General features: G+C 35.7%; 5 protein-coding genes and 1 non-coding gene across 9 annotated transcripts; 4 read left to right on the top strand and 2 right to left on the bottom strand.

The window, feature by feature from the left end:
- The first annotated feature begins 492 nt into the window (after positions 1-492).
- HAG1 (histone acetyltransferase of the GNAT family 1) lies at positions 493-6,225 on the top strand. The gene is made up of 13 exons (XM_012236737.4): positions 493-1,228; positions 1,492-1,556; positions 1,679-1,759; positions 2,373-2,444; positions 3,010-3,178; positions 3,681-3,724; positions 4,043-4,142; positions 4,662-4,730; positions 4,933-4,987; positions 5,128-5,246; positions 5,336-5,429; positions 5,715-5,856; positions 5,942-6,225. Exons 1-13 carry the CDS (start codon positions 608-610, stop codon positions 6,003-6,005), a joined length of 1,695 nt encoding a protein of 564 aa, XP_012092127.1. The 5' UTR covers positions 493-607; the 3' UTR covers positions 6,006-6,225.
- Positions 6,226-6,381: 156 nt separating this feature from the next.
- Positions 6,382-9,873, bottom strand: BZIP25 (basic leucine zipper 25). Of its 2 annotated transcripts, XM_037635964.2 has the most exons (7): positions 9,375-9,873; positions 9,184-9,274; positions 8,415-8,625; positions 7,813-7,888; positions 7,602-7,727; positions 6,859-7,048; positions 6,382-6,780 (listed from the first exon to the last, which is right to left on the bottom strand). In XM_037635964.2, exons 1-7 carry the CDS (start codon positions 9,777-9,779, stop codon positions 6,584-6,586), a joined length of 1,296 nt encoding a protein of 431 aa, XP_037491892.1. In that variant the 5' UTR covers positions 9,780-9,873; the 3' UTR covers positions 6,382-6,583. The 2 variants fall into 2 exon arrangements, with proteins under 2 accessions (XP_037491892.1, XP_012092128.1); XM_012236738.4 differs by having other exon boundaries at positions 6,382-7,048; positions 9,375-9,871.
- Positions 9,874-10,976: 1,103 nt separating this feature from the next.
- On the bottom strand, positions 10,977-15,579 carry LOC105649908 (tryptophan synthase alpha chain). Its single transcript, XM_012236736.3, has 9 exons — positions 15,261-15,579; positions 14,602-14,748; positions 14,456-14,521; positions 13,315-13,423; positions 12,686-12,762; positions 12,054-12,131; positions 11,864-11,941; positions 11,312-11,371; positions 10,977-11,215 (listed from the first exon to the last, which is right to left on the bottom strand). Exons 1-9 carry the CDS (start codon positions 15,450-15,452, stop codon positions 11,081-11,083), a joined length of 942 nt encoding a protein of 313 aa, XP_012092126.1. The 5' UTR covers positions 15,453-15,579; the 3' UTR covers positions 10,977-11,080.
- A 609-nt stretch (positions 15,580-16,188) lies between these two features.
- LOC105649907 (uncharacterized) lies at positions 16,189-19,962 on the top strand. Its single transcript, XM_012236735.4, has 7 exons — positions 16,189-16,490; positions 16,587-16,708; positions 16,981-17,116; positions 17,210-17,322; positions 17,452-17,635; positions 19,278-19,410; positions 19,578-19,962. The coding sequence occupies exons 1-6, from the start codon at positions 16,430-16,432 to the stop codon at positions 19,385-19,387; spliced, it is 726 nt and encodes a 241-aa protein (XP_012092125.1). The 5' UTR covers positions 16,189-16,429; the 3' UTR covers positions 19,388-19,410; positions 19,578-19,962.
- A 644-nt stretch (positions 19,963-20,606) lies between these two features.
- TRNAS-GCU (transfer RNA serine (anticodon GCU)) lies at positions 20,607-20,688 on the top strand. The gene has a single exon. It is a non-coding gene; the product is annotated as a tRNA-Ser (tRNA).
- A 915-nt stretch (positions 20,689-21,603) lies between these two features.
- LOC105649906 (transcription factor UNE12) lies at positions 21,604-26,181 on the top strand. Of its 3 annotated transcripts, none has more exons than XM_012236733.4 (7): positions 21,604-21,711; positions 21,844-22,243; positions 23,583-23,702; positions 23,782-23,847; positions 24,463-24,528; positions 25,268-25,345; positions 25,442-26,181. In XM_012236733.4, exons 2-7 carry the CDS (start codon positions 21,899-21,901, stop codon positions 25,670-25,672), a joined length of 906 nt encoding a protein of 301 aa, XP_012092123.1. In that variant the 5' UTR covers positions 21,604-21,711; positions 21,844-21,898; the 3' UTR covers positions 25,673-26,181. The 3 variants fall into 3 exon arrangements, with proteins under 3 accessions (XP_012092123.1, XP_012092124.1, XP_037492116.1); XM_012236734.4 differs by having other exon boundaries at positions 21,669-22,243; positions 25,442-25,685; positions 25,908-26,181; XM_037636188.2 differs by having other exon boundaries at positions 21,670-22,243.
- Positions 26,182-26,383: the final 202 nt, after the last annotated feature.

Raw genomic sequence — 26,383 nt, 5'->3', positions numbered from 1 at the left:
GAGAAACTTTTTTTTCTTTTTGAAAGAAAAAACTAAACAAATTTGAGAAATTATATTATGTTGAAAAGAATACTAAACACATACAAAATAGGGATAGATGCACCCTTTATAAAAAACATGATAAATTATTCTAATTTTTATATACGTTCCATAAGTGATTTAAGGTGAAGGATTAGAGAAATTATTTCTCTTTCAAAAAAGGTTTTTCTTAAAAAAATAATTGTTTGAGGAAAATTAATTAATTAATTAATTAATTAAGGACAATTATCTTTTATTATGAAAAATTATGTGCCATGGTGATGAACCCTCGTAGTAGTGAGATTAAGCCAATAAATTCGTGTCCAGAATTTTTTGGGCATGCATGAAAAATGCGGGCCACTCTCTAGCTTCAAAATCAAACGTGCTATGGAAAGCCCAATAGCTCACTAGATTTTGAATTTAATAAACGTCGCCGTTTAAGTAAAACGAACACGTGGGCCAACTGTAATAACGACATCAGTTGCCTTACTGGTCTTTCTTCATCGTCGTCCTTTCCACTTTCCAATCTTTCTGCAAACCCTAATTCGCCAATTTTCAAATTCCCAACCGAGTCACTCAATTCGATTCCATGGACAGTCACTCTCATTTAACTGTACCCAATCGCTCTCGAAGCTCCCAGTCTCCGTCCCCTTCCCACTCTGCTTCTGCTTCCGCCACTTCGTCTATTCATAAGCGCAAGCTAGCGGCAGCTGCCTCTGCGGCGTCTGAAGACCACGCGCCGCCATTTGCTCCCTCTTCTTTTTCTGCAGACACGCGGGACGGCGCGCTCACATCCAACGACGACCTGGAGAGTATATCGGCCCGTGGTGCTGACTCCGACTCTGACGCTGACGATTCAGACGCCGTGGTTGACGATGATGAGGATGAATTCGACAATGACTCCTCCATGCGCACATTCACCGCCGCCCGTCTGCAGACTAATGCCGGAGCGTCGGCCACCGGAGCTGGCTCCGGTGGAGGCGGAGGGTCTTCAGCTCGTAATACGAAGTTGAAGGCGGAAAATTCGACGGTGAAGATAGAAAAGTCGGATGGCGGGAAGGATGGTGGACCCGCGGGAACAGGTGCCATGGGTTGTACCACGGCTGGTTCTGTACCATCCCTGTCCAAGGAGGATGCAGTAAAGATATTTACGGAGAATTTGCAAACTAGTGGAGCTTATAGCGCTAGAGAAGAAAATCTGAAGAGAGAGGTATGATTTTTGGTTTATAAATTTCGGTATTTTCTCTTAAAGTTCAGCCCTTTCTGTTAGAGGATTTTCAAAAAAAAAAAAAAAAGTGAAGTAATTGTATTGTATCATGTTCAACAGCTTATGAAAAGAGGTTAACCAAGTTTGATAACTGTTAACCAAATTTTTAATTTTTATGGCTTTTTAAAAAAATTGTGGCAGTTGCCTTTTATATGTATTATGTAAACTGTAAACTTTGACGAGTTCAACAATTTGGAATGTTTCAGGAGGAAGCAGGAAGACTCAAGTTTGTATGTCTTTCAAATGATGGTATTGATGAGCATATGGTTTGGTATCTTGTTCTCTTTTCTTCAAAATTTTTAGTTGCGTCCATCTTTTTCCTTATATGAACATCTATTTGCTATCTTTGATTATTTTGGAAAATTATGAATCCACCTGTTATGTTTTCCTCAGGCTGATAGGATTGAAGAATATATTTGCAAGGCAATTGCCCAACATGCCCAAGGAGTATATTGTCCGCCTTGTGATGGATAGGTGATTCCATAACATCTTCTGCAAGTGATTTTTTTTTTTAAAAAAAACCAAATAGAGCAAGGATAAGATAAAGAAGATTGTCCCGTATCTTCTTCTGGTTTAACTTTAAAGAGGAAAAAGGTCCTAGTCAAGTGCGATTCTACAACTTTAGCAATAGATATAAGCATCACAACTGTTTTTATTAAGATAAACTTGCAGAAATGGAAACTTATTTTACAATCCACAAGTTGCACAACTTCAGAAAGTTGCCCACAAGTAATTTTACTTCCCTTGCAGCCAGATTTTAGAGAGTAGCCATTGATACCTGATCCTTGTGTGATAGGAATGAAGTTATTTTCATGTTCTTGAATCAGAAATTTTCAAAATGTTATCATGGAAGGTGAGCATGCATATGGCCTTGTCAGGTTGTGGGAAGGGACCATCACATTCTTCCTTCTTTCATCTTTTCATTTCACAAAAGCTGAGTTTGTAGGTTGGAATTTGGCCATCATCTCATGCAGGAGATGAGGTCGTTATACATTTGGATGAGGTCACATATCATGTCTTTCTAGTTATGTAACATATTTTCTACGCATCATACTATTTATGTACTCATGTTTTGTTTGATTTACAGAAGCCATAAATCCGTCATGGTTATCAGGCATAATCATGTTGTTGGTGGCATCACGTATCGTCCGTATGTCAGGTTGGATAAAGATTCATATTATTCACATGCTATGCTATATTTGAGTGCACAGGCTGGGGAGAAAGCAAAAGGGCCATCTATTAGCTTTTCATTTTGTTTTCCTATAAATATGAGTGGACAATCTAATCTTGATATAATCAACGACAATCTGGAGGTTTTTTTAGTCATATAGGTGTTTTAGCTATAAAATCATTCCAATTAGCTTTTCATTTTGTTTTCCTATAAATATGAGTGCACAATCAAATCTTGATATAATCAACGACAATCTAGAGTTTTTTTAGTCATATAGGTTTTTTGGCTATAAAATCATTCCAATTAGCTTTTCATTTTATTTTCGTATAAATATGAGTGAACAATCTAATCTTGATATAATCAACCACAATCTGGTGGTTTTTTTAGTCATATAGGTATTTTAGCTATAAAATCATTCCGTCGGGATTTAAGATCCATGTTGTAATTGTCTAGCTAGAACTATAAAGTATTAGTATACATTTTTGTTATGATTTCATTTGTGTATTGAAAATTCATTTGGTTTGGTAACTGACAAATTTCCCTGCAACCACAGCCAAAAGTTTGGAGAGATTGCTTTTTGCGCAATCACAGCAGATGAACAAGTAAAAGGTTATGGTACAAGATTGATGAATCATTTGAAGCAACATGCACGTGATGTGGATGGGCTAACACATTTTCTGACATATGCTGACAATAATGCTGTTGGTTATTTCATCAAACAGGTTAACTTTCACATTGTTCTTCTTTGGAAACTTACAAGCTTGCACTATTATGAGTTGTGTATGGTTCGTATAGAAAATGGTGTATCAATAATCTGATTTTGATTCTGATTTTGGGAAAGTAAAAAATGAGTGTTTAATAACCAATAGAATATGTAATGTGATTGTTTAAATGGTAGCTGATTTCAGTTCTCTTCAAAATATAGATAGAGACGCAAGATTATATGATTATGCTTATCACTGAAAATTATGACGGTTTGCTGGTTAATTTTGGTCTTTCATTCATTTATTTGAATTTTTTTTTTCATGTTAGTACATTATTCGTTGGTGGTGACATTAATCTGTGGGACATGGTGTGCTTTTGAGATCATCAAGGGTTAATCTTATTGCTGATATTTTGGCATATTTCTTGCAAGTGATACTTCTGATATTGTTCTTTATATATCATTCTCTTGAAATATGAGGGGTCTCAAATCTTAATAATTCATTCTCTTTTGACCTGTAGGGTTTTACCAAAGAGATTTACTTGGACAAAGATCGATGGCAAGGGTATTGTTAATTTACGAACATCATCAATAACTTTGACTATTAAATTGTTCAATTTACATCTGTATTCTTGAGATTTAATGAGGGTCTTGGTGTTACTACGAATATGATTTTTCTTTTTAGGGGAGTGGGAAATTGTGAGAGGTGAAGCTTAGAAGGGAAGTAATACTGCTTAATTTTTCAATTTATTATAATTATAATTGCTTGGTGACTGACTTTAATTTCAACTGGAGGGGGTGGTTGTTCAATCTTGTGGGGAGCTTTCGGCTAACATCCATTGCATTTCTTTAACTTTCCCTTTGCCATCCATTTTTGGCCCAGATATATTAAAGATTATGATGGAGGCATTCTTATGGAATGCAAAATTGACCCAAAACTTCCTTACACGGATTTATCAACTATGATTCGTCGTCAAAGACAGGTAGGATAAAAAAGTCCGTTGTCCATGTGATTTCTTCTTTCTGTACCAAATGTCAATCATTGTATTTGATTTCAATGCTTTTGGAACCGTGAATCATGATGAAGATCAAAGAGTCTGCATGGTTAATGTATCTTCCTTTATCAAATGCTTGACATGTTGGATCATATAGTTCTGGGGATTTTTATAGGGTAAGGCCACTTTTCATTCCTTGAAATACCCCTGAGTGAGTTACAAGTCTCCAGAAATCATTTTTTTCTTTTTGAATGTCAGATATGGAACTTCAGTTTCTGGATCAAGCAGAAATTAGTTTCAATTGCATATTATTGCGTCCCATTTGATCAACACAATGAAATGCATTACAAATGTCTTTCCAGAGTCAATAGAAGTGTATTCAGCTCCTTGATTTGCTTTGTCAATATATGGCTTTTGGAACTTCTTTTTTCCTAAAACTTTCCTGCATTTTTTAGCTTTGTTTTAGTAGATATTTACACTAATGTGTGTTATGCTTGTTAATGATAGGCAATTGATGAAAAGATAAGAGAGCTGTCTAATTGTCACATTGTTTATCCTGGAATTGATTTTCAGAAGGTATAACAACGGCAACAGTTATTCAAGTTCTCCTTCGTCAACTCATGCAGTATTTTTGTATCTATTTATTCCTTGTTTATTTTTTCAATATGGCATGACATACCTTTTTAGCAGTGTAGTTTATATGTTCAGATTGGATTCTGATTGCACAGTGAGCACATGATTTGCTACTTATTTCTGATTATCAACTCTTTTAATCCAGAAAGAGGTTGGTATTCCTAAAAAGATAATCAAGGTTGAGGATATTCCTGGCTTGAGTAAGTACCTAAACTTGTCATATTAACTTCTACTTTTTAACAGCTGATTTATTTTAGCTTTTGATATATTGGTAAATCAGGTATTATTACTGGAAAAGCTTCAAGGATTGATATGAACTTTTTTTTGAATGTTGTAATAGGGGAGGCTGGATGGACTCCTGATCAGTGGGGCTACTCGCGTTTCAATGCATTTAATACTTCTACAGACAGTGCCACAAATCAAAAGCATTGGACTGCATTCATGCGCTCACTTTTGAAGGTAAGCCTGAAAATAATATTTTTCCACATCTTATTTTAAATCAACATAAACATTTAACAATTATGAAATATGTTTTTCATTTTTAATAGTCAATGCATGATCACGCTGATGCTTGGCCATTTAAGGAGCCGGTTGATGCTCGTGATGTCCCTGATTACTATGATATCATTAAAGATCCCATGGGTAAGATATCAAACACACTTGCTCATTTAGTGATCTATTTATATTTGCAAACTATTATATTCACATTGCATTAACCACCTATGTATATTGTTAAATAATGAAACTGGTATTCGTATCTGGCCTTGTCAGCTTTTACCTACAACCCAAACCTTCGAATAAAATTTCCTATCTATGGGCGAGCCGCTCCCAACAAAATGATGACCCTAACTATTGAAAATATCCATGGAGATTTATCATTTTTACTTTTTCTCCTCAAACATGACACATTTGTCTTTCATGATGCAGACCTGAAGACAATGTCTAAAAGGGTAGAATCAGAGCAATACTATGTAACCTTTGATATGTTTGTTGCGGATGTCAAGAGAATGTTTGCCAATGCTCGCACGTATAACTCGCCTGATACCATTTATTATAAATGTGCAACCAGGCATGTTGATTCCATTCCTTGTGCTTTTCTGTCTTGTACTTTTGTACACATTTTGTTCAAACTTGCATTTATGTGCATTCTGCAGGCTGGAAGCCCACTTCGAAAGCAAAGTTCAGTCAGGTTTCCAATCCGCTGCCAAAATTCAGTAGTAATGAATTCAACAAATGTACATGCCTAATTCTAAGGTTATCTTCATTATGCTCTGGTGTGTGACTTAGGTTGTAATTTATGCCTCTTGGGTTGCTAAGACATGTTTGTTGTTGGAGCCACCAGGACTTAGTTGGGTTTTCCACCCTTGTACCAAATTTGGAAAAGAAAAAAAAATAAAAATAAAAAGAAAGAAGAAAGGAAGAAACATTGTACGCTGTATATCTTATGGGGCTGCCTGCCCGTGAAGAATTTTTTTTTTTTTTTAATTTTTCATCTAGTTTTCCTTTTATGTTTAGAAACTGCAGCAAGTGCATTCATTTTCATCTCTTTTGTTTTCTACTTAATGTCTCAAATAACCGATACAGAGAAGAAATGTCTTGGAAGCCTGGATCTGATCAAAGATGTTTCCGACGATCCATTAGGTTAAATTACTTATTTTTAAAAAACTAGACATAAATAAAAAGACCTAATACAAGTTGAAAAGTCCTATCATTATTTGAACCGATAATTGTACCACGAAATGGCTTTTTCCAATTCCTAATTTGACCACCTACCAATGGGAGAGGAAGCATCTGAATCATTTCATTTTATTATCCTTTGCAACTGGCATAGATATCCCTTTGTTGCTTGCTGGTGAAGCTACAGCTGGACTGGCCGTAGGACCAGTCTGCTTTTGCGTGTGCCGCAATGGAGGCGCATCAGCCATGCTACGCCCACTAACTGTTAACTGCTGCATGGAAGCCATTCCACCAACGTTGTTTGTTCCTTTATCACCTTGAGGATTTGCAGCAAGAGGTGTTAGATTGTGGTTAGGGACCGGAACGCTACTGTTTATTCCGGGGAGATGAGCACCTGAAGTAATATTAGGAACTGAATGGTGAAAGAAATGGTTATTGTTTGTTTGCATTGGTCCAGCAACATTTGTAGACGTATCTGTTTGGCCAGCAACAAACTGCATTCCAAGGCTAGGAATGTTGGACCTTGCTAGAAGCATGGGGTTCAAACCTGTCACTCGTTTAACTTGATCTTCAGCCATTTTGACCTGGAAGGTTCATATATTTCGTCAATAAAATAAATAATTGATCAACAAAATAACTAGTGGCGGTTCATGATGAGGAATGAGATAAATTGAGAAGTTTCTGGACTAGATATGAATACATTCAATTTTTGACAGACCAGCAATGTGTTGTTGTGGCTAACATAAACGCCTGATGTCAAGCAAACCAACCTCAAATGCATATGGCATTGGCTTTCTTGGGTCCAACTATTTAGGAGGGATCAACTTGGAGCAGATGTTTTTCCAATGCGCTAATGCAACACATACAAGAATTTGTGATGCTCTTCACTGAAACGGAAGTTTCCTTCTGCTATAAACACACATGGGCAAGCACATGTGTGCACATACAATCAGTTCCCATAGGATATCCTAAGATTCATTTGGTTTTTCATGATTTCATAATTAATAGTCCACTTTTCACAGGAATCACAGCTTTACGGAACGAAGTCTGAAAATAAAGTCTTAAGTAATTCCAAACACCCAAATGAAACCATAAAGTAATTGGCCAAATAAAAATATAAAGGTATCAAGAATTTACCTTTGTCCTTAATGTTTCAATATTAGCATTCAAAATTCTGTTGTCAACAGAAGCATCGTCGCACTTTTTATTTATGTCTGTTAAGCGCGTTAGCAATGTTGTGCGTTCATCCCTCAATTGACCGACCTATTAGATACCACAAGTATAAACTCATTTCTTAAGATTTGAAAAAGTAGCAAAACAAGTGCTGAAGAAAAGAATTGGGGTTGACCTGTGCTTCAAGTTCATTCAGCTGCGCTTGTTTTCTTCTTCTTGAACGTCTAGCAGACTCTCGATTTGACTGCATCCTAAATCACCATCAAGACATCAATATTTCAGTTTATAAAGGTCATCCTTTCTTATGTAAAAACTAACATATATCATGTAAATCTAGATTGGGATTCACTGATCCATGAAACTAATAGATTCCTCCATGCCCTTCCCCGCCCTTTCCTCCCCCCACCAAAACCCAAAAACCCAAACAAAAAAAAACAACAACAGCCCCCCAAAACAAAAAGAAATCAAAATAAAGGAAGAAATTCACTTAGTTACTCAAGGCAAGGTTGCGACTTTTCAAAGGAAGCATTTAGGCAAGATTTTCAAGGCAGTATCCAGTTTTACAAGTACAAAGCGATCCACTTGACATCATATAATCTCAAAATGATGATGATTATGTAAGGCAGAAGATATCATTTGCAGATACTTTTGCTATTAATTACAGGAACAATGGAAAGAGAAGAGGCATACGAGCAAGGACAAACAGAAAATAAAAAGTTGCCAATACACTTCTAAAAATCACTAAAACAAAGCAATAAGACAAGAAATTATGCTCACCTCCTTGCACGTTTTTCATCAGCAGGATCCAAATGTTCATTGGTTTCTGTATCCCCATCAAGTTCATCGTCATCTGAATCTTCTCTTGAAGACCCACTGGTCGTTTGCCTCATTGGTACCTCTTGTTTTCTCTGAACAGAGGTTAATGCTGGGAGGCGAAGCGATCCACCATCAGCCTCAACCTGTGCCTTTGGGATGCCATGACCATTACCTAATATATTAGGCCAGTTGAGAATGGCAGATTCAATAAAAGGTCGCTTCTAAGCATTTTTAAGCTGTTTATCAACTGAAACTCAGGGTGCTCATAAGCACATCATGTATTAATAAATCAACATACTTCAAGAAGAAATCAAGAAACTGATTTCAATTATTTTGCCTTCAAATTCAATGTGTTAATTACCATTCAAGTAAATGTTGTATTCTTTATAAAGTCCATCTATAAAACAATTAATAAGATGAAATGCAAATCTATGCTCATGAAGCTCAAACTTTAGGGGTTTTAATTTATAAAACGAACCTTCCCCCGAACATGCATGCCACTGCTCTCGAAACTAAGATCATTAGTTCAATCTCAAGTTTATGCAAGATTTTTCCCCTCCTGCTGCCAATTTTAACTATTTCATTGTCATGTGTTTTCAACTCTATGGAACATACATTTCATTCATAACTCTGATCATCAACAATCTCAAACAGTAAACATCAGAAGCAAAACTGCAACACTAAAGTTGTTGCGTACATATATTTATATAATTAAGAAGCAAACTCTTACCAGAAACTTGTGATCCTGAGTGAATATTCTTGGCAGCCACCCTTTGATCCTCAGCTAAGGAAGAAAGACCTTCAGGTTTTACACTCGACTCCTTCGTTTACATTCACAAAATTCCATCAATCAAACATGAGTCTCCAAACTTAGAGGTGATTAAATGTACAGAGCTGAATATCTAAAAAGTTCAAATATACCCGAGACTTTGCCGCAGCAGCACAGGCCAGATCAAGTTGTGACTTGAGTGAAGCGCGGTACGCCTCCGAATCAGTCGCAGCCGATGAGGAGCGATCCGATAGCTGAGGCGGACGATTCCGAGGAAGAGGAAGAGCAGGAGTTTCAGCCTTTTCGATCTCCACTACGTCATCGTTAACATTACGAGGCTTAGATAACGTCGTCGACTGCGATGAGACGGAGGAAGGAGCGGCAGCGTTACCGCTAGCGGGTGAGGAAGCGGGGGCATGTGCGGGGGGCGGAAATTCTTCTAAAAATTTTTCAAGCTCCCACTCCGATGCGCTCCTACTCATCGCCGGCATATGAGCCGCCACCGGATTCTGCCATATCAGGTCAGAGAAATCATCCACTGAAAATATACTATTCATGAGTTTTATTTCCTTTTTCACTGATTTTGCTTTTCTGTGTCCTCGAATCGAATGGTTCTGTTTTCTTAATTTGCTTTGCTTCGTCGCCTAATTTCAGAATGAGAAAATATCGCATGCTTTACGTTACACGGTGATTTTAGACTTGTTAACTGCCACGTATACCAAAATGACAAAAAAAATATTTGAAAGCTTGATTTTCATGACGCGTCACGCATTGGACAGGGGAATCGGTGGGGTACGGTGGTTCCGTGGACCATAATTTATTTCCCAGTTGGCAAGTGGATTCCAAAGCAAATCAAAACGAAATTTTTGCTTTTCTTTTTTGTTTTTCCGATTTGTCTGGGTTTGCGGATAAATCTTATGTCTGATAAACATTTTTCTTTCTAGAATTTTTGCAAATTTACCTATCATACTAAAAAATAATAAAACTATATAATAATATGTCACCTCGTCTGCCAGTAAGAAATATCTACTTTTAAAATACTATCAGCTTATTGCATATACCCGACGGCCGACGTTTCATCCTATTTTGTAACAATTTTTTATGTAAAATATTTATTATTACAATATTTAGTAGTAGTGGTTTAGCGTTATTATTAATACTTTTAAAATTTAATAAAGGAATAAATTATAAAACATTACCCAATTTATGCTGAATTTACTGTATAAGACAATAGTCAACGGTGATTATCTCTACAAAAATGAAAATTATTACTTTTTACCTTTATTGTCTCTAATTGCTTTTACCATTCAACGACTTGTAAGAAAATTATGAACTATTCCAGTGTTCTCATATTTTCTTCATTTGAGGAAAAAATTATTTTTTCCTAATGGAGAACAAGTATAGAAATTATTATTTTATTATAATTAATATAACAATCAATTCATTTCACATGGTCTGCATAGGCTGACCCTAAAAATATAAACTTAAATTTTACCTTTTTTTTTTGTTTACTGAATTTTTAATAAAAAAATAATAATTTACTCATTTTTATTCTTACTTTTGTTATGAAATTATCCTGCCCAAAAGCTAAATCATTTTTTGAGTGATTATTTTGTCCTAAAATATGCTTGGATCAACCTTAGTATTCATAAAGTAAGATAAAGTTATTTGATTACAGTAATATAACAACTCCATGGAGTTGGTTTCTCCATTGATAATGATAGCAAAGCTCATGAATTTTCCTCAATGCATAATTTTTGAAGCTAACAACAAGAAAAATGTGTTCTTATTCAATTTCAATTGTGCCACAGTTGCAAAGAAGAGTAACAATCTTCAATTTGATCACATAAAACTGTATTCAAAGAAGCGCAGACTTCAAAGATTTGGTTAAATTTTCTAGTTCCTTCAACCCTTCCTCTGGAGATTTTGCATCACCCAACACCTTCACAATTGCACTACCTACAATGACACCATCAGCACCCCACCCCGCCACCTGTAAAAGAGAGAGAGAGAGAAAGAGTAATAAATATATGCATTGACGCATAAGAGTAACCTGTGGACGAAGTTGTATCCATGTCAGGGGACTAACCTGTTTCACATGCTCAGGTTTTGATATGCCAAAGCCAACTGCTACAGGCTTAGTTGTTTCCTGTCACAGTAAAAATGGAAGCGCAAGTCAGATAAAATTGAATAAAATATCCTTTAATGATTACTATTGATGGAACATATTTTTTAACTTTAAAAGCATCCTGAAATTTAGTTCAAAATGTCAGTTATTTTATGAATATGAATACAACTCTTCGATTAGCAGGTCAGGTTTATCCCATATTACTATGAATACCAATAGATGGCAAACTTAAGCTATGTACTGGACCGATTAATTGTTCCATGACCATTTACTAGTAGTCTAGTAGGATGCTAAGTTGAGAATATTGCCCTTGCAGAAAGATGAGACTGAAGAACAAATTCTCTCAACCACTTTTCAGCAAAGACTAAATGAAGAATTCACCTACCAATTTTATCTTAAGGGATTAGTCCAGAAAATTATAAAATATGCTATATATTGAAGGGAATATTTTACTGAAGTTTAGAAATTGCACTACTAATATCATCTATCAAAGTAATGATTATAAAGACAGACCTCTTTTATCTCCTGTAGAAGGGTTTGAACTCGATCACTTACAGATGCACGGGCACCAGTAACACCAACTGAGCTTACCTGTGAATCCAGAAGAAATGAAGATGTCATAGAGACTCTTAAATCCTGAAGCACACAATCTTTGTTCATATAGTAACTCAACTATGAAAAAGGGTTATCTCTAAAGACTCACAAGATACACAAATCCCTCTGATGCTTTCACAATGGCTTTCATTCTTCCTTTTGGAGTAGTTGGTGTGGTGAGAAGTACCTGACAACCATTAATTTGGAATGTAATATCAATTAGATGCATTTATAGAATATTGAGCAGCATGAAAGGAGAGAGAGTTTGATTTTTCATCATTGATTTCACACATGCGCTTAACAATTGAAACTTGCAGAATTAACTTAATATAAAAGACTAAATAAGCAACATAAAAGAATCAACTAAATCACAGCTATTAAAGTAAACCATCTTGTTCGAAAAAAAAAAAAAAAAAAAAAGGATAGGATGATTAAACCATCAACACTATAATAATCGGGCAACACCTGATCTAGAAAATAGAGAACTCCATATAGAAATTGGATTAATTAGTCTCTGCAGGATTCAAAATTACTGCAGTTAAGTTGTAATTATCCAAACAATTCATTACATTTTTTCTTCAAGCAAGGGGAAAAAGAGAAGGAAAAGACTTTCTAATCACTCCATAAGATTGTGAAACCCCCTCCCCCCAATCCCGAATTTTCAATCTACTGTAATACCAAATGCAATATACCCCAAATGGTATGATAACTAATTTTAATAGATATAAGTGGAAGACAAACCAATTCAATATTATTCTTCACAGCCTCCTTTCTCAAAAGTTCAGTTTCCTCCAGAGGTACGTCTGGGACAACAAGTCCTGCAAACAAGTCCGGAAGCATTTAACAAAAACATCATCATCAAACAATACCCACATTCACATGGAAAATGAGTTAAAAAGAGAATAGTGCAAACTATATTGCACATAAGCAATTATTGTCGCCACATCAATCAGATTTAACAAATACAATTATATAAAAAAGAAAATTCCAATTCTTCTCACTTCCTCCATGAAGATGCCATCAAACATACTAAAACAAGACATTGAACTAAGGTAATATAAAAGCAATCCCATCACGTCTTTGTTATGGATTAGGAATAGCCAAATCATGATAGCGAATTTTAACCAGTTAATGTTTTGAGTACCACTTTTTACGAACTATTCTTCTTCTTCTTCTTTTTTTTTTTTTTTTTTGGTGTGTGTGAGTGAACTGATATCTTACAAAGCCTGACAATTAAGGTAAAGTAGGAGAAAAAGCCACCTTACCTTACCATTTAATAGCATTGGTCTAGTTAAAGAGTTTACCACGTAGGCTAGACACCCTTGACACTAGAAGTTTGAAAGCTTAAGCAGACAAGACTTGACCATTACCATGTACACCAACATCTTTTACAGTGGACATAAACTTCTCAATTCCGCGCTTTAATATTGGGTTGTAATATGTAAATAATGCAACTGGAGATGATAATTGTGGAATTACCTGCAATGTGAAAAATGGAAGTAGTATAAGGACATTGATGTCAATAGCCAACAAAGCAAAGCAGTAACTAGGGAAATTGTGTGCCTCTTATTTAGTATTTATTCACTTAAATGTAATAAAATAGCAGATAAAGAAGTGCATGAGTGAGCCAATGTTTTTTGGTGAACATTTTTGGGTGTATAGCGATAATTGAAATGGCAACCAGTATCATAATAGAAAGCACCTGTTAGAAACCTAGTTGCAAGACAAGTCATGGGACTTGTCTTAGATCCCATATTGTAAGTATGAAATTTTAATGTGGGTTTATATAAACTTGAGCCCTCCAGCATCAATGGCAAGTTTTGAGGTATGATCTCCCAAGATCATAACAATTGGTATCAAAACCAACTATCAGCAACGTGAGTGGTGATGCCAGAATTGCATTGTTCACCTAGGGTTAGGAAACCTAGCACAACCACCCAGCACAAAGCCAACCCGTCGTGGACACGACATTAGAGAGCATGGTGGAATGTTAAGATTCTAGTTGCAAGACCAAGGGTGGGACTTGTCTTTGATCCCATGTTGGAAATGTGGGATTTCAATGCAGGGTTCATATGAACTTGGCTTTCCAACCTCAACGGCTAGCTTTCGAGGTATGGTACTCTCAAGATCATAATAGCATCATGTCCCCAGTGCACAATGCTCCCCGCTTCGAGAGGTTCAGTGGAGGGTTGCGAAGGAAACATGTATTTCAAGACTTCCTTGTACTAGTGTTTGATCTATAAAAGGCATCAGGCCTCTTGTGTGGAAAGAAAACAATAGGTAAACCATCCACCATAACTCAAAATGAAGATATATAGACTTAATATCAATAACATGCCAATATAACTAATGTATCTCAGTTGTGAATCAACTAATGTAATTACTCGACAATTGATGTAGGCATTATGCCCAAAATAATATGTGCCAAGGTTTGAATAGCTATAAACATAACCAATCCATCTCAGTCTTACTGCAGAAGATAAGTGGCACAGTATAATACAATGTTAGTACCTCCTTCAACATTGATATGACTGCATCAAAATTGGTCCCTTTTGCCAAGGAACGGGTCGCTGCCGCCTAAACAAATCAGAGACACTTGTAAGGAAATTTCAAAAAAAAAAAAAAAAAAGTCAGTGATAACAAAGTATTAATCAAACCTGAATCACTGGACCATCTGCCAAAGGATCAGAATATGGAACACCCAATTCAATAATGTCAGATCCACACGAGTCCAGCACTTTCAAGGCTTCTGCTGTGGTTGAAAGATCAGGGTCGCCAGCGGTGATGTACGGAATGAATGCCACCTTCACAGAAAGACATACTCTTTAAAGCAAGATTATGAAATAGAACAAAAATCCCCTTTGATTTCCCCAACCAAATGAATTCCCCTAATTCTAATCCCAACTCTCTTCCCTTCCTTGTTGACGAAATACCCAAAAAAATTGTTTCCCTTAGACATCCAAATTTGCTGTTGTCAGATAAATACTCCAAAATTTGGCAGATTCTATTTCAAAATTTGGCAGATTCTATTTCAAAATTTGGCTTAAAATATTAGCATCAAAGGATAACTAGATTACTAAACCTCTTTCCATTGATAACTAAAAGGAAACAGCTGGCTCAAATCATAGAAAGGAGAGATTGCAGCTGACAACCTTGCTATATACTAAAACATAGCAGAAATGCACACACTAAACTATGCCCCGCAGGTTAATTTACTGGGCTATCCACTGAATTAAATAAAATATTCTGATAATTACCATTCAAACAAAGAGAAGAGAGAATGAAAAAACAAAAATAAAAACACTTAGATGCTTACTTTGCCTTCTTTTTTAAGATTGGAAAACGTTTCAGCCAGACCAAGGCTCGGGGTTACTGTGAGAGCAGCCATTTCAGCGATTCTTCTAGTTGAAACGACGGCGGATTTGTAAGGGGGAAAGCGAATGAAGAGATGCGTCTCCGGTTTCCTTAGGTGGAGGAAGCTAGCTGTTGGTTTCACGGCAATAGCCATTACACAAAAGAGAGGTTTTGATAAAGGTTTGGTGCGAGTAGTTGTTAACGAGAGGGTTTTCAAATTTAGGGAAGGGTTTTTGAGTTTTTGAAGCAGAAACGGAGCGTTTTGATGTCGTCAATTTGTTTCTACTCTTTTGATAATGAAACTGTCGTAACTTATAGACTTGAACGGAAACCTTGTCGTCCTATGTGAATGGGATGGGAAATGTTCCTTAGAGGTCCTGTTATAACAGATTTTAATGATGTGGATTGATTTGATTCATTTCTGCTCTATCGCTCTGCCGTCACTTGTCATATTTGGCTATCCTGCTATATTTGCCGTCACTTGTCATATTTGGCAAACATGCATGGATAATAGTATACAAATGAGCTGTACAGGTGATTTTTGAAACAATAATATAATGTGGTTAATTTTTTTTTTCTCTTTTTTTCAGTTTCGATTTGACTTCTGTATGAAACGAATATTAACAGTGAATCACAACGATATAGAGTATGATTTTAAGTCTATCCATAACCGTTAATTCTTTTATAATTTTAAATTTCAAACGGATTTGAATTTAGATATTTAAATGAATTTAAAAAGGGTATTCGAATAACTAATTTAATTCGACGTTTGGGTCCAATCTATTAGCACCAATTTTACGGCCCAACGCCAAATTGTACATTCAAATTTGTGTTGGGCTTCTTCAGGTTCGTTCGTTTGAAACAGCCCAACACACAAAGCTCAGGTACTGCTACCTGGGAAGACGACAATCTCGAGTCTCGACGGGAGGCCAATGACAGAGAGCACCGTCGCAACTCATAAGTCACAGCTAATCTTTACCCTCACGAGAGCGAGGTCCCAATCGAAGGCGGCATTTGATTCTTCAACTTCCACAAGTTGTCGCTATGGCTGGAGCGGATCCAAAATAGTGATTTGAATCTTCAACCATTTGGTTAAATTTCGCGCAAAACCACAATCAACTACTAACGATAATGTTTGGAATGTCTTATGGCGAAATCTTTCTTTTGCTTGGAGCCACCGCTGCACTAATCGGTTACTCCTCCATCTCTTCCTCCGTCTCAAACGAGAAAACAAATGTAATTATGTAAATGAAGTTTTGAAGTTTGTTCAATGCATTTGAATTATTAGGACCCAAGGATCTACCAGTAATAGCAAGAACAGCTGGGAGATTAGCCGGTCGAGCTATTGGCTATGTCCAGTTAGCTCGTGGCCAATTCGAGAGTGTTATGCAGCAATCTCAAGCTCGCCAGGTTACATTTCCTGCTATTCTTCTCCTTTTTCTTTTTCTAATATATATATTTTTTCAGTGCAATGCCTCGAGCAGAAAACGTATAATCTCATAATATTCATTTTTGGATTAATAAGATAACACGGCCTATCTGTTTTCTCAAGAGCATAAAAACAAATAACAAGAGATAGAACTTTCTTTGAACATGTTTCTATTATTCCACTTTGAAGCGGGAGTTATGGTGTTATTGCAAAGTTGATTGATGCTTCTTGAGATATATGGTTTTTGTTTTAGGTTCACAAGGAACTTCAGGACACAATGGCTCAACTTGAAGCCATACGTCATGAGATTCGAAGCATATCTATCTTGAGTCCTGGTCCATTAACTCGGAGGCTTGTTGACAATGTTGATAATACATCTGGTTCTAATGGTATTGTCTTCCTCGTTGATAATTTTTCAAGTTTATTCTTTCTGTAGTATGGGATTTTCTAATTACTTTTAGCTGTTTTTGTTATGGATTTAGCCAATGGCATTTGTGAAAATCAAGATGTAGAGAACACTCTGAAAGTTACCATTTCCCAGCCAAGCAGTGAGCAGAGAATTGGAGGGAGTATAGCAACATCTGCCTTTTCCAAGGTTGTTTATTAAGCAAACTTATGTTCCTTGCTCCGTATTTTTCACTTGAAGCAGCGGTGTTTGTATTACCACTATGTTGCTGTTATATATATTTTTTATCCCGCTTATTTTTTCCTCTTTGGTTCAAAGGCCTCGGATTCATGTTCTATGCACAGCCAAGCAACCGTTTATGCAAGATTGGCTGAAGCTGCTGCCCAGAAGACTAGCTTGTTGGACAGTGGTGCAGATGCAGAAAAGTTGATTGATGATGCTGGGCTTCCAAATGTTCTACCTGTATCTGCTGAAAGTGCTGGGATGTTACCAAAACGCTCAGGTAATAATCTTTAATCAGATGCAATTACTATGTTCTCTTTACATCTACAAATGATGCCATTTGTTGTCTGGTGCATTATTAGTCCTGGTGCTACTGAAGCAAGTGAAATAGGATTGTGGCTCTTTATGTGTGTGCGTGAGCATGTGTTTTCGTGGATGATGTATCGTTATAACTCTTCCATTTGTTAGCTTTAACTCATGGTCTCTTATATTGCACCTATTCCGACTTGTTTGTTCTATTATGCTTGCATGCATAGACTGATAGGAATTTTTTTCGTTAAAAGTTTATCAACGTGACATGTGATGAATTATTTATATAATAAAAGGGCTACAGAACTATGTGTATTCTAATGTTTTATTCCTCTGCTGTAGATTAATGAGGTATTTCTGTTCATTTTCCGTGTCCTGATCATCCCAATTCCATCTGCAATAACATAGACGATAAAATCATCATAGCTGCAGTGAAACCCTTTGTCAAAAGTAAAGCAGTGAGAAATGAGCTAAAATTTTGAAAGCAGGCCTCTTTTAGTTCTTGGTGCCTTCTTTAGTTGTAGCCTGAGGAGGCTAAAACAGAGAACATATAGCATATCTCATATTAACATCCTTCTCCTATTAAACCCAAGTTAAACTATGAGATGATGTAGATATAAGAATTTACTTGTTCCTTCCTCTCTCTTGCTGTCAGTGTGTTCATATCTCAAAATAACAGAAGAAAAGAAGAAGATCATTATGGTTTTCTTGACCTTTTCTCCAGCATCTTCATGTTTCTGTTTCCTATAATAAAACAGAATCAGAGGATACATGGAGAAGAAGAAAACAAGACGTGCATCCAAATTTTCCTTCAAGTCATTTCCCCAAATTTCCATAGAATTCAAATAGAACTTTATTAGATAACTTCTCAGTTCCCACTTGGTTTTGTGTGAGCATTTTGCGTTGTGGCAGATACCCATTTAACCATATATACAAGTAACAACAATGTTACCTTTCAAAGGTGGGGCCAAAAGGGTTGTCTCGTGAAGGCTTGTTAAAGAACCCTTTGATTAGTACGAAGTTAAATCTGTTACTTTTGGACTTGATGTTGTTTTGGAAAGTTGAGAAAACTAAAACTACTAAATTTATCATTGTTTGTAGGTGGAATGCTAAAATGTCAATCCTGGTAAACAAAAACCAAATTGTTTTGCTTGCTAACTTCTGCATTTTAGCTATGAACTTGATTTAGTAGATTCGTGATCTTGCACAACATTGTGGCTTGAAATATAAGTTATATATTTAAACTATATATGTACATTTTCCTAGTCACATGCTAAATTCTGATTCTAGTTTTATCGATGTCTTTCAACCTTCCAGTTTTTGTTGACCTCATGTTCTTGTCTTCCTTTGGTAGACAGTGTCACAGTGGCATATTATTAATAGTATTAAAAGTTGCATGTGCCTCTGCTTCATATTTACATTATGAGCATTTTCATTAGTGATTGCATCCTAAATCAATGCACAATTACATTACAGTCATTTCTCACGTACATGGCCACTGTTGATTCTCTTGAACTGTGGATGGATCTTTAATAAATAAATAAAAAAGAAAGTATGAAAAAATTCTTGCCATAGCTTATATTTTTAAAGGATGCATATTGATGTGGTGACAGATGATGTAAAAGGATCTGACATTGTGTTGGAAGCTGTATTGGAGGCTGAGGTGGCTCACAATGCCAAAGAATTTTTTGCACAGCCCCAAAACCAAATAAAATATGAATGAGTTAATATTCTGTTCTAAGTAAGGTAAGCATTTCTAACCAGCATTCTGAAAAATAGGATGAAATTTTTTATAGTGGCCTTAGATTTGGTAATTTTTCATTATTGTAAATCAAAATTTACTTTGACAAGTTAGATGATGTGCTTTTTGCATTTTTTGTCCTTTTTTTTTTTTTTTTTTTTTGCTCCTGCAGATTTTTGCTGTTTCTGATGGAACTGCAGAAAGTGCTGTCAAGGGAGTTTTGGCAGTGGAAGGAAAACTAACAACCTCCTTTTAATATTAGTTGTAAATAAAATTACTCTTAAATCATTGTTAATTCTGGCTGATCACCAGATTTACCATAGCTATGTTGATGCTTTTATTTATTTTACGGGGCTAAGGTTTCAATTGTCATCAAGAAGTCCAATTGCCTAACGGGAAAAGAAAAGAAAAGAAATATATAAGCCTGTGGTTGTTTAATTTTGAGTGATTCCCAGAGACTTGGAACTCTGCAAAACGTGAGTCTCGGACTATTATTTTCTTGCTTTAAGCCTCGAGCAATGAATTTGAGGAACGGTTGTTTTATTGTCCCTAATAAACATCTGAATATCGAGTCTTGATTGTTAAATTCCATAGTCAATAAGAAGCATGATGGCGGAAGATAAGGTCAGTATTTAAATAGTCATGATGTATCAAAAGAAAAAGAAAAAATGGTGAAAACGTACATATCTGATGCCCAACAGGAACCCTTGCCGGCAAATGATGTCAAACTGGAGAAGTTAACAGATGTGAAATTTTTCTACTGTATATCATAATAACATGCCATATTTGCCTTAAAATTTCTGAGAGCGGATATGGATTTTTAATTAACAAATTTGAAGTAACTAAGTTTAAGAATCTCTTAATCCTAGAGGAATCATCATTGGACTTGATGAATCATAATTGTCTAAACTGAGTCCATGGTTTCACCTATAAATTAAATCAATAATAACATAAATTTTTTAAAAATTGTTCATACTTTATTTTTTTATAATGTATGATAAAAAATATCATTTGTTTTAATAAGAAATTATTATTTTCATTGATTTATTCAATAGGTGGATCGTAGATCCGGTCTGAGCAAGTGAATTTCCAAATTGATAGTGTTTTGTGCCTTGCTAAGAGAAAAGTTTGTTATAAGCAAATTGATTAGTTTCTTATTAAGATGTTACCAATAAATTTAAAATTCTCGGTTAGCACTAATGTCGCTTTGGCCGAGTGGTTAAGGCGTGTGCCTGCTAAGTACATGGGGTTTCCCCGCGAGAGTTCGAATCTCTCAGGCGACGCAGATTGATTTTTGAATGTTTTCATTTTATTAAAATCATTTCAAAAATTAATTATTAACATTTCAACATTTCTTTTGGTAAATTTTCCTTAATTACCGAATTAGTATGTTTAGATCTCAAAAGTTTCACGAAAATCTTTATTTATATATCCTTCTCTTCACAATATAAAGCAACAAATCAGTGCTATTTATTAAATTATTTGCTAAAGTTAATTTCATACCCAATTAATATTTTATATCCATTATTGCCCCTGAGTTATCAATATATACTTTTATTTCTAAAAAAAATCCACTATTCGCCGAAAATTAATTATGTATCCAGTAACTAATTGTCATCATAATATATGTGAATTCACATAGAAAATTATTTGTAGATAGTACTCACTATTCACATATAGAAAGTATATAAAACTAGTACAACTAATACTACATTTTTCTTTTCTTTTTTTTTTTTTTGAAAAAAGGAAACCGATGCTACTTACAAGTTATAAGAGCTACTTTATTAATATGGTCTATTATATTCAATTTTTTATTTAACTTTTTAAAATACTAAAAACATATGTAAATAAAATTAATTATTTTTTTAATTTAAATTAATTTTTTTTTAGTTTAGCTAGTAATTAAATCTTTTAAGAAAGCTTAGGGTGGATATCAAATATTCAATTCAATACAACACAAAACATAAATTAAAGGGTTAGAATTTTATTGAATTTTGCAATTTCACTCGATCTTGATCTTTTTATAAATTTTATTTTAATTTGGATGTTTTATAGTAATAACATCTCCAATTGTAATTAAGTATAAAATTGTAAATATTTATATTCTAAGATATTAGATGATTTCCCATTTCTCTCTATTTCCATCCTTAATTAAAATAATTAAAGACAAGGAAATGGCAGAGACGTAAATTAGTCACACAATGAACCCTTTTACGTAAAGCACAACATTTTTAACCAGGATAAAGGCACCCTTTTCGTCCTCGATTTGTCTCTTCGCTCTCATGCTTACACAGTGAGAAAGCAAAGTTAAGCAAACGCAAAAAGCTGAAACTTTCAAAACCTCGAAGTGCTTACAAAAATTTTTTTGTTAAAAAAACAAATAAAAAAAAACTATCTTTCTGCTATTTTCCTCTCTCTCACAAATTTTTTTCATGTAGATTCTCTTTTGGAGCTCTGACTTGCTATCTCGACTCACTTTAATTCGCCCAACTCATGGCAAATAATCCCACGGAGCCTCCTGCTGACGACTTCCTTCAGGAAATCCTTGGCCTCCCCAACTTCGCTTCCGCTGAGGGTGGCTTGGTTGGTGCCGACGGTTTGGCTGGTGCCGCAACTGCTCAAGCTCCGATGATGCTGCAGCTCAGCTCAGGTGATGGCTCCAGTCACATAGCTACCCTTGGCGCTGCTGGAGGAGGAGGTGCTGGTTTTCATGGGTTTCCATTAGGGCTGAGCTTGGACCAGGGAAAAGGAGGGTTTTTGAAGCCTGAGGAGGCATCAGGGAGCAGTAAGAGGTTTCGTGATGAGGTCGTTGATGGCAGAGCTACAGCAATGAAAAATGTAAGCCTAAGTTTTCTTTTTTCAAACTTCTTTTCTTCCTTTGAAATGATTTGTGATAGGGATTGATTAGTTGGACAAAAATGCAATGACGGTAAGGAAAATGGGTTATAGGGAAACGCAGCACAGATTTGTCAGTTTGTGATCTTAGGGATGAGGAGGAGCAATTGTTGTCTTAAACTTGAAATTTTTAGGAATTGGATATGTTTCTTGAGTTAGATGAGGGAACGAAAGAGAGAGCGTCATTATTACATTTGACGAATGAAACAGCTCAAGAAGTCTCTGCTGGCTTTTTGGGTTGTTAGGAAGATTGGTTGGCTAAACATTCAAATGATTCATACATAGCTTTCTTCCTCTTACGGGAAAAGTTTGTATGCTCAGGTTATAATCATTCGAATAAGACAAAAAATATTGCATTGAGGACAATTCATGTGGAAGTATACTTAGGGGTCAACAGCAGAAAACTTGCTAATGTTTCCTGGTTTGGCTTTGTAGCTGGTTGGTAAGAGAATATAGAATAATTGATAATCGAATTAACCAAGAGAAAATTTTTCTTATTGGGAAATTTGTGATGGTTGGGTATTTGCCTGTTGGCTTTGTGAATTTATCTTGAACGATTTAGAACTTCCTAAACCACCAAATTTAAGCAAATGAATATAGAAAGAGAATGCTAGATGTCTTGGTTTTTTGATGTCATTGCAAGAGAGTGAAACTTCAGGCACTTCATAAAATCCGTTCTAGTGTTTGGTTAATGTTGTAGATACTGCTTTTTCCTCTCTCAGCAAGCCATGCAGTACATCAAATTAACCAGTTCTAAGATCACCTGTGCAAAATTATTAATGGTTGTTTTTAGGATACACCTGTTGAGTGCAAGAGGCCTAATTTCAACTTGTAGTCGTCTGACCCTAACACTGGAAGAATTCAGTGCTATGCCATGCGCAGCCTTGTGTTTGTTCAGCACATTGCCTATCTATGCCAACAAACACCATATGTAATGGCAGACTTATAATATATAATTCAATAGTTTGGTTGGAAATCTTAATTGTTAACTCTATTGTTAAGAATTCATCAAACTTTAATTAAAGATGAAAATGGTTCAACAGTTTAGATGGTGTTTTCTAGTGTTGCCCTCATTCTGTCCTTTAATGAACTATTGATTCATAACTCGATGTTATCTTTTCTTACACAAATTGACCATCCATATACAGTTTATTTATTTAGTTACTTGCTTTCCTTTTTCTGCCTTTAATTTGTTGGACTCTGCAAGTCAGACTATTTAGTTTTGTTGGTGAAAAGATCTATCTTCGTTGCCCCTCATATTGTGATTATCATCTTTTTGCAGGTCTTCCATGGTCAACCCATGCCCACAACTGTAGCTGCAGCCCCACATCCTCCCACAATGCGCCCTAGGGTGCGAGCTAGACGAGGACAGGCCACAGATCCACACAGCATTGCTGAGCGGGTAAATCTACTGTACTAAGAAAAAAGACAGCTACGAAGTAATGCTATAAACACTCTTGATTCTTTTCAATTTGGCACAGTTGCGAAGAGAAAGAATAGCGGAAAGAATCAGGGCATTGCAGGAGCTGGTTCCTAGCGTCAACAAGGTCAGTCTTTTTCTTTCTCACAGATGTGATGTAATGGTGGCACGTGAGGTTTTCTTAACAACACATATAGATGAGATAACTTTATTGTTAATATACACAGGAAAAGACATTGCATCTTGACTTTCTCTGATGCATGCACATTGATTATGTACTGACTGCGATCTTAGTTGAAAGATGCAAAAAATTTTTGTAGTCTGATAGAGAATGTATCATAGCATGTACTCTGGTACTTTTGACTTACAGCATATATAACAGCTTAGAGTGCCTTGTTTTAGAATGAAAAGTGTAGCTTAGTATCATAAATGGAACATGCAAGTGATAGAATGTCTAAAATGAGGTTACTGAAAGAAGAGAAGAGGAGAGAAGACAAAAAACTCAACCATAGGAGGTGAAAAAGTATAATTCTATGCTTATGGCATGTATTACCTTGGAACAGAAGCAGTTTTATCTCAATTTTATATTTTTGAGATTTAATAAGTTTTCTTCTTGGAGTATATCTGTAGAATGAGTATTTTGGTTGATTAAAGGAAGAACTTTTGAGGTTATCCATGAGAAAGTTTCTCTAAGCATACTGCCTACATCATGTTGATATTGATGTTTATACTGTTTGTGCAGACAGATAGAGCTGCCATGCTTGATGAAATTGTGGATTACGTGAAGTTTTTAAGGCTCCAAGTAAAGGTATTGCAAAATATAGCTCTGTGTCCCTATTAATTGCAAAAATCCTACTGTGCTGTTCTTTTTATGATAAAGCCCCATTATTTCATAGTTGAAAAGATTTCATCTGGATATATCTCACTGCATGGACCATGTAATTTATGTTCCCCTTTTCCAAGTATACTGTATGTTTGTGCATTATTGCCTATGTCAGTCAACTAATGCTTGATGTTGGTAAGAATCATTCTCTCATCCATTATCAGCAGACTTCAAAACCAAAGTATTATTGGCAGTTCTTGATTAGAATAATTGATTCTGGCCTTTCACACCACTTATGAATTTCCATGCACAAGTTATTCTTAGAGCCACTTCTGTACCTGTATGATAGTGCGTGTGTTTCTTAGCTGATCTCTTGAATTGGGTGTCTGAATTCTGCAACAAATTTTATTGGTACTTTAGGTGAATACTATTGTGCCAGTGAAATGAGGGGATTGGGTCTCGTTTCCCACTTCATAGGTCGGTTTTGTGTGCTCATAAATTTACATATATTGTTGCCTCCACTATGGATGACAAATTATAAATTGAATATAACAAAAAGATGTGAATCATGCAATAGAAGTTAGAATATTCATTGGCTTATTTAGTAGTGCATTCCTCGCTCATTCTGAAATGGAGTGTCCACAAAAATGGATGTTATGATGGTTGAAATTTTATTATTGCTTTTGGCCCTTTTTATTGACCAATATTTTTTTATCATTAACAGGTTTTAAGCATGAGTAGATTGGGCGGAGCTGGTGCGGTTGCACCACTTGTAACGGATATCCCACTATCTTCAGTTGAGGTAATAAAGAAAACATGATATTTATGGAGGATAATATAACATATTTCATTCTTTCCTTTTCACACTTGGGCTAAGTTAGCTCTTCCTGATATATAGGATGAAACCGGCGAAGATGGAAGAAACCAACCAGCGTGGGAGAAGTGGTCGAACGATGGAACGGAGCGACAGGTAGCAAAGCTGATGGAAGAAAATGTTGGTGCTGCCATGCAGTTTCTTCAATCAAAGGCACTTTGCATCATGCCCATCTCACTGGCCACTGCAATTTACCATACACAACCACCAGATACATCTACTATTGTGAAGCCAGAAACAAATCCTCCATCATAGACCTTCGAAATGGGTAAGCATCCCATGGTCCCATTTAAAGTCACCAAATGTTTGGGGTCCCATATTTTGTTTGTCCCATTCCAACTCCACCAAATGGATGTTGGCTAATTTCAAATTGCAATCAAAGTCAGATGCCATAGTTCTTGCTTTTGCCTTTCCTTTCCAGCTTTTTTTGTTGTTTTTTTTTTTCTCCTCTCAAAACAGGTTAAGATGTCAATGCCTAAAAAAAATGCAGGCAGGCCCTTGATGTCTTGCCAAGCTCAAGTGGAGGAGGAAAATTGTCAAAGCTCACTTGATATGCTATTTTTTTTTTCTTTTTGGTGGGGTTAGTGGGAAATGATGATGGCACTTTTCTAGTGGGGGCTCTAATTTTTGCTAGTGGTTGTGGGACCTTGTAAAAGGGATAGAGGAAGGGTATATATATATCTATGTAATTTATAAATATTGTTGTAATAGTTTATTTAAAAGGAAATGGAAAAGGTAGAATAGATTATGGTTGGTTGTTTCAATGTGAGTGTTGATAGTCCAAGAGAAAATTATAGTGCTACTTTATTTTGGGGGGTGCTTCTTGTGTTTCCTAAAGTAATTTTGACTTCTTTTTCTTCTTAATCATTATTAGAAGTTAAATCATTGGGGAGAAAGAAAGAGAGATTCTGATGGGTCATGGGTGGTCGGATTCCGTTTTTTATGGATCTATCCCCATTTGACTTG

This window comes from Jatropha curcas, chromosome 5, assembly GCF_041381405.1.
Source record: "Jatropha curcas cultivar XTBG-Jc1 chromosome 5, XTBG_Jcur_1.0, whole genome shotgun sequence".
NCBI lineage: Eukaryota > Viridiplantae > Streptophyta > Magnoliopsida > Malpighiales > Euphorbiaceae > Jatropha > Jatropha curcas.
Note: the sequence above shows the minus strand (reverse complement) of the source record. Positions and strands in the feature narration are given on the sequence as shown.

What these genes read in the sequence shown, in the direction of transcription:
- LOC105649906 (XM_012236733.4), top strand. Translation starts at nt 21,899, where the DNA reads ATGGCAAATAATCCCACGGAGCCTCCTGCTGACGACTTCCTTCAGGAA. An exon ending in GAGCTACAGCAATGAAAAAT is followed by an intron (nt 22,244 to 23,582) that starts GTAAGCCTAAGT and finishes ATCTTTTTGCAG; the next exon opens with GTCTTCCATGGTCAACCCAT. An exon ending in TTTTAAGGCTCCAAGTAAAG is followed by an intron (nt 24,529 to 25,267) that starts GTATTGCAAAAT and finishes TATCATTAACAG; the next exon opens with GTTTTAAGCATGAGTAGATT.
- BZIP25 (XM_012236738.4), bottom strand. Translation starts at nt 9,779, where the DNA reads ATGAATAGTATATTTTCAGTGGATGATTTCTCTGACCTGATATGGCAG. An exon ending in CTGCTGCGGCAAAGTCTCGG is followed by an intron (nt 9,275 to 9,374) that starts GTATATTTGAAC and finishes ATGTAAACGAAG; the next exon opens with GAGTCGAGTGTAAAACCTGA. An exon ending in TTGAAACATTAAGGACAAAG is followed by an intron (nt 7,049 to 7,601) that starts GTAAATTCTTGA and finishes TGAACCTTCCAG; the next exon opens with GTCAAAATGGCTGAAGATCA.
- HAG1 (XM_012236737.4), top strand. Translation starts at nt 608, where the DNA reads ATGGACAGTCACTCTCATTTAACTGTACCCAATCGCTCTCGAAGCTCC. An exon ending in GTCCGCCTTGTGATGGATAG is followed by an intron (nt 1,760 to 2,372) that starts GTGATTCCATAA and finishes TTTGATTTACAG; the next exon opens with AAGCCATAAATCCGTCATGG. An exon ending in TTGGTTATTTCATCAAACAG is followed by an intron (nt 3,179 to 3,680) that starts GTTAACTTTCAC and finishes TTTGACCTGTAG; the next exon opens with GGTTTTACCAAAGAGATTTA.
- LOC105649908 (XM_012236736.3), bottom strand. Translation starts at nt 15,452, where the DNA reads ATGGCTATTGCCGTGAAACCAACAGCTAGCTTCCTCCACCTAAGGAAA. An exon ending in CAGATGGTCCAGTGATTCAG is followed by an intron (nt 14,522 to 14,601) that starts GTTTGATTAATA and finishes TGATTTGTTTAG; the next exon opens with GCGGCAGCGACCCGTTCCTT. An exon ending in TCATATCAATGTTGAAGGAG is followed by an intron (nt 13,424 to 14,455) that starts GTACTAACATTG and finishes TTCACATTGCAG; the next exon opens with GTAATTCCACAATTATCATC.
- LOC105649907 (XM_012236735.4), top strand. Translation starts at nt 16,430, where the DNA reads ATGTTTGGAATGTCTTATGGCGAAATCTTTCTTTTGCTTGGAGCCACC. An exon ending in CAACATCTGCCTTTTCCAAG is followed by an intron (nt 17,323 to 17,451) that starts GTTGTTTATTAA and finishes TTTGGTTCAAAG; the next exon opens with GCCTCGGATTCATGTTCTAT. An exon ending in GATGTTACCAAAACGCTCAG is followed by an intron (nt 17,636 to 19,277) that starts GTAATAATCTTT and finishes ATGTGGTGACAG; the next exon opens with ATGATGTAAAAGGATCTGAC.